Consider the following 5,850-nt stretch of genomic DNA (forward strand, 5'->3'; position numbering starts at 1 on the left):
ATCTATCTATCCCCATCCACCCCCTCGATCGATCTATCATTGCCCCCTCCCCATGGATGCAGCCTCCCAGGTTGCCTGCTCTGAGGGAAGGGGACCTGGTGCCCCAGGGATGCTGCCTTGGGGGGTTCACGCTGAGTCGGTGCTCACCTGTACTGTGGTCCCTTTCTCTCCAGACACTCGTATTGCCCTACTGGCTGGGAGTGGCCAATGAAGACATTTTCATAGTCGCTGGCCTGGCCGGGGCCCGTCTCTGCGTTGCGGCTGATGTAGCGCGGCTGGCCGTGGGGGATGGATGCGGTGGATTCCCGCTTGCTGTGGATGACAGAGGCCTGTCTCCTCCTCCTGAGCAGGAACAAGACCACACCCAGGCCCCCCACCAGCAGCAGCACGGCCAGCAGTGAGCTGGTGATGGCCACGCAGAGCGGCGTGCAAAGAGGCTGGCACTCCTGCGTGTTGAACTCGGTGACGTTGACGATTCCCTCCCCTGAGAGGCAGTGGCAGGTGCGGTTCGTGCTGTTGGTGGGGCTCCTGCAGTGGCTGACCACGCTCCCCACGACGTCGCACTTGCAGTCCACGACCAGGCTCTGCAGGCTGCGCGGGAAGGCGCTGGCTGGGACTGAACGCAGCGGGTTGCCCTGGAGGCTCAGGCTCCGCAGGTTGGTGGCGTTCTTGAAGAACTCCGTGGGTAGCTCCCACAGCTGGTTGTGCTGCAGGTAGAGACGCTCGAGACCACGTGCCTGGGAGAGGAAATCCCGGGGAAGGCTCTGCAGGCAGTTAAAGGACAGATCCAGCATCTCGACCGACCTCCCCACCTGGGCGGAGCCATTGATTTCCTTGATGCCACAGTTGCTGAGGTTCAGCGAAGTCTTGCTACTGAATTCCGACCAGTCCTGGTCCACACAGGAGCTTGAATTTGGAGACTTCAAGTAACATGCCCAGCCGGACGGCACGCTGTGCAGGAGGAGCAGGGCTGCCAGGAGTGCCAGCATCTTCCTAGCCGGGAAGCAAGACACAAGCAGGCTGTAAACGGGGGTGTTGCAGCAGGACAGAGATGAGGGGAGGAGAACACCCCTTCGGTCCTAACTGCTCCATGCCCCAGGCAGGCCTGCTCCATCCAGGCTCCCCCACTGGCGAGAGGACGCTGCAGCGACTCCTGGTGCATTGTGCCCCAGGCCCAGGCAGCGCTAGCCCCAGCAGAGCCCCTCGCGTGCCTGCCTGCCCATTATGCAAAGGAGGTGGTGGAAGGGAACGGGAGGGGTGGGGGAGAAGCGGGGACTGCTCCCCAGTATCGCTCTGCATGCCCCAGGAGCCCTGGCTCCCCTCCCCCCAGGCACGGGCTGTGGTCGCACCGATATACTTGGAGTGAAAAGAACAGGAGTCCGTGTGGCACCTTAGAGACTAACACATTGATTTCAGCGTAAGCTGTCGTGGGCTACAGCCCACTTCTTCGGATGCATAGAATGGAACACACAGACAGAAGATATTTGTACATACAGAGAACATGAAAAGGTGGAAGTACGCAGACCAACTGTAAGAGGCCAATCAATTGAGATGAGCTATCAGCAGCAGAAAAAAAAAATTGATTGGCCTCTTACAGTTGGTCTGCGCACTTCCACCTTTTCATGTTCTCTGTATGTACAAATATCTTCTGTCTGTGTGTTCCATTCTATGCATCCGAAGAAGTGGGCTGTAGCCCACGACAGCTTACGCTGAAATCAATGTGTTAGTCTCTAAGGTGCCACACGGACTCCTGTTCTTTTGGCGGATACAGACTAACACGGCTGCTACTCTGATACTTGGAGTGGGCGGGCGCCTTGGTGAAAAGTAGAGCTGGGGAAGCAGCCGCTCTGCAGTCACAAGCCAGTGGCTTTGTGGGGAGAGGAGGGAGGTGGGGCGGAGAGCAGAGCTGAAGAAGGTCGGGGCAAATGGAGCTAGAGACAGCAGAAATGCTCTGTGCTCTGGCCTGAGCACGGGGAGCATTGGGGGGGGGGGGGCTGCACTCCGGCTTGGCCCCGGCCCCATCCCCATCCCCATCCCCGTTTTCTCTAGCGGACGATCATTCTGGGATGAGGGGCAGCTGTTTTGCGGGGCTGGGGGTTGAGTGCCAGCCCTTTAGCTCAGCGGGACTCTCTGCAGGCTGCCAGCCCTGGGGGTGCTTGGAGGAGGGGCCCGCACCCGCAGGGTTACTGCTGTCCCTGGAGGGAGGGATGCCCGGCCACGACCCAGGGCGATGGAGTTGGGGCGGACGGCCCCCCGGGAGCAGAGGCGTCGTGGGCGATTCGTGGGTGGTCTCCTAGGCATTCACCACTCCGGCCATTTGCAGGGAAGGTCCCAGCCACGACGCTGCCTCTGCCCTTCAGCACCACAGGCAGCCCCCCCCCCCCCCCCCCGTGCCAGCCTCTTGCACCTTGTCTGCTCAGAGCGGCTGAGGGTGAGGATGGGGCCGCCTGGCCATGCCCTGCTGAGACAGCTGCTGGCTTGTGGCTAACGGGCACTCCGCTCCCCTGACGTTCACACCTCCCCACGTCGAGTGAGCCCGGGCACCCCGCGCTGCTCGGTGGCACAGGGCGAGAGGCACCTGCCCGCTGGCCCTGTCCCCATCCTGCCCCATGGAGCCCCCTGCCCTGTACCTGAGCTGTCGCCTGCCTCCTGCCCTCGGCTGCGTCTGCTCCTCTGCTGTGCGACTCGGCGGCTGGACAGAAGAGGAACCGGCAGTTCCTCTCCTGCTGGCCAGAGCTGTCACAGCGCGGGGGAGGGGAGCTCGGTGGTGTAGCTAGAGAGCCAGGACGGGGCTTGGGGAGCAGGAGGGGAGCCCTGCCCTCACCAGCCATCCCGGGCTGTGTGCTAGCTCTGGGCTCCTCCCTTCTCTGCCACTTTCCCTTTGCTTTCGTTTTTCAGTCTGGCATCCCCCCGCGCTGGGCGCTGCCGAGCGAGGGGCGTCTGCCGGGCCCAGGTCAGAGCAAGGCCGTGCCGTCCTGGCACATCGGAGCCAGGCAGCAGGGCCAGGACAGTGGAGATTGGAGCGGCCCCATTAGGGAGGCTAACTGGAGAGTCCCTGTCGGAGTGGGGGTGCTGGGGGGCTCCCAGCTCTGGGGTGAGGCCCCGCTGGGTAACATCACAGACCCTGCAGAACAACGAGGGAGTGAGACGGGGGGGGGGCAAGGCTGGGCCTTTCAGCACCGCTGGGGGGTTGCCCCAGCACTACCCTCGGTGTGAAGGGCCTGCACAGAGGGGGAGAGTGCCCGAGCGTGGGCACTGCTGCCGTCCTGTGCCATGGCATGGAGCTCCTGTCCACTGCCCACAGGGAAGGGGGCAGGGGGCCCAGGCTTGCAGGCCCTGCCCCACCAGTTCCTGATGCCCCAAGACGGAGCATGGCGCTGACTCGGCATCCCGGGCCCAGGAAGGAAGTGAGGGTTCTGCTCAGATGTCACAAGGAGCAAATGAAAACTGTGAAACCCGCCCCCCCCCCCCCCCGCCACGCAGGAGAAAATGCTGAGCGAAGGGCAGCTGCATGCAGAGGTCAGCGAGCTGGGGCTGAGGGCGCCCAGGGCCTGGCGGGGGGCTTGGGGCAAAGGGCTCAGGAACCTTGTGGCCCCCCCTCCCCCCACTGACCCATAGCCTCCCTTAGCTCTAGGGTGACCAGATGTCCCGATTTTATAGGGACAGTCCCGATTTTGGGGTCTTTTTCTTATATAGGCTCCTATTACCCCCCTCACCCCCGTCCCGATTTTTCAGCCTTGCTGTCTGGTCGCCCTACTTGGCTCTCAAGGTTCTGCATGTCAGTGTCCAGTGCTCCTGGGGCCCCTACATGGAAGCCCCCTGGGCCAGTGCACCCCCTCGCCCTCTCCTCTGGCCACAGACACGCTGCCTTTGGCCCTCCCCTGCACCATGTCACTGCAGACACCCTGACCCCCTTTCCCTGGGCACTGTCTGCCATGCCGGGCCCTGGAGAGCAGCCTCCCTTGGGCTGTTGGAGGGACACAGCTCCCTCCCCTAGCAGCCCCCACCGTGGGCACCACACCCCTGACCCCTCCCGACCAGGGGCCCGGACTCCTGCTGCCCCTGCAGGGCCACTGCCAGATGCTCCCGAGCAGGCGTTAGGTGTTCCCCAAGCACCCAGCCCAGCCTGCCAGCAGGGCCAGCACATCGCAGCCTGCTGGCCCGGGCGGCCTGGCAGGGGCCGGAAGGTGCGTATCGCAGATCTCAGCCCTGCAGCTCCGGCCTGGCTCGTCCCCTTCTCACGCCTTGCCAAGTGCCTGAATCCAGCTAGCCCAGGTAACCAGAGCAGGGCCAGTGAGCCGCGCGTTCCCCAGGGTCCCTGCTGGGCTCGTAACCCGGCTTTGCTGCTGTTGTGCCCACGCTAGCGAGACTCGAGCCCCCCGGGGCAGGCCCTGGAGACAGCCCCTTTGTCTTTGATGCCAGACCCAGCTGGCGTCCTCAGCCCGGCAAGCCCCGAAGAGCCCCTGGCTCCCCTCCCCCCTTCTAGCCAGTGTCTGACTCGGGCTTGGCAGTGAATTGGGGAAGCTGGGCCGGGTGAAGCAAAGGCAGTTACAGTAAAAGCAGCTTGCAGGGGAAAGTTCTGAAATCCCCCTGGGTGGCTGCCCACAGGCCAGCTGGGTGCTCCCCCCTGCGCTCCAGGGGCAGGTTCGGCTCCCTGCTCAACGCACCAAGCAAAGGGTCCTGGAAACACGCCGGTGCATGGGCTGCTTCTGCCAGCTCGGCTCCAGCCTGGCTCCCGAGCACACGCGGCTCTCGGACGCTCACCCCCATGGCGGCACCGGGTCTGCGCGGTGTGCCAGTGAGCCAGGCTTCCCCCCCGCAGGCCCCGCAGGGAGACAGGCTGGGACGAGTCAGGGACGTTAAGGCCAGAAGGGACCATCGTGATCGGCTAGTCTGACCTGCTGCACATCACAGGCCCCAGAACCACCCCCCCACTCCTGAAATAGACCCCGAACCTCTGGCTGAGCCACTGACGTCCTCAAATCCTGGTGTAAAGACTTCCCGTTAGAGCGAATCCACCACTGACGCTCGTTTAAACCTGCAAGTGACCCGTGCCCCACGCTGCAGCGAAAGGCGAAACCCCCCAAGGTCCCTGGGAAATCCTTTCCCGACCCCAGAGCTGGATCAGTTGGACCCCGAGCATGCGGGCGAGACCCACCATCCAGACACCTGGGAGAGAATCCTCTGTAGTCACTCAGAGCAGGGGCGGGGAGTTATATGGGCCCGAGGTGCCTGGGTTCCAGCGAATTCAGGGCCCGGGGGACCCGGCTCCACCAATGTTTGGGGCCGGGTCTCCTCCCCGGCCCCACCTGCTGCCCCCGAGTGTCTCCTCCCCTGAGTGTCCCTGCCTGCCCTGGGCAGCTCCACGCTGAGCTCCTTCGCCGGCTGCAGCCAGCTACAAGGGAGCAGGGCCGGGGGCAGCCGGAGGCGGCTGCTGCGCCTGCAGAGGGAGGAGAGGAGGAGGCACATGGCAGCCCCCCCCACCCCCCCGGCAGGCGACTCTGAGTCGACTCTGGGGGGGGGGACACCTTATTCTGGCTGGACCTCCTGAGCAGCACCCTGGGGGGGCTTGGGTGAGTGTGGTGCCGGGGGGGCTGGGGAGGGGGCTGCCCTCCCCTCCCCTCCCCCGGAGCTTGCTGGTGCCGGTGGGGAGAGGGCTGGGGGGAGTCCTCCTCTCTGGCCCCCCACCCCAGCCCCAGAGCAGCCTGCCCGCTGCACCCCAAACGCCTCATCCCCGGCCCAGCCCCACACCCTGCACCCCAACCCTCTGTCCTAGCCCAGAACCCGCATCCAGCACCCAAACCTCCTCCCGCACACCCTCCCCCTCTCCCAGCCCAGAGCCCGCACCCA

General features: G+C 64.4%; 1 protein-coding gene across 1 annotated transcript in view; it reads right to left on the reverse strand.

Moving 5' to 3' along the window:
• Positions 1-2,683, reverse strand: part of LRRC25 (leucine rich repeat containing 25) — a 5,009-nt gene extending 2,326 nt beyond the window's left edge. The window contains exons 1-2 of the mRNA XM_026655016.2: positions 2,631-2,683; positions 148-993 (exon numbers count right to left, since the gene is read on the reverse strand). Of these exons, the coding sequence (XP_026510801.1) occupies positions 148-989 (842 nt within the window). The 5' untranslated portion in view covers positions 990-993; positions 2,631-2,683. The remainder of the gene's footprint in view (positions 1-147; positions 994-2,630) is intronic.
• Positions 2,684-5,850: the final 3,167 nt, after the last annotated feature.

Source organism: Terrapene carolina, unplaced genomic scaffold (assembly GCF_002925995.2).
Source record: "Terrapene carolina triunguis isolate 2854851 unplaced genomic scaffold, T_m_triunguis-2.0 Scaffold194, whole genome shotgun sequence".
In the NCBI taxonomy this organism is placed as follows: domain Eukaryota; kingdom Metazoa; phylum Chordata; order Testudines; family Emydidae; genus Terrapene; species Terrapene triunguis.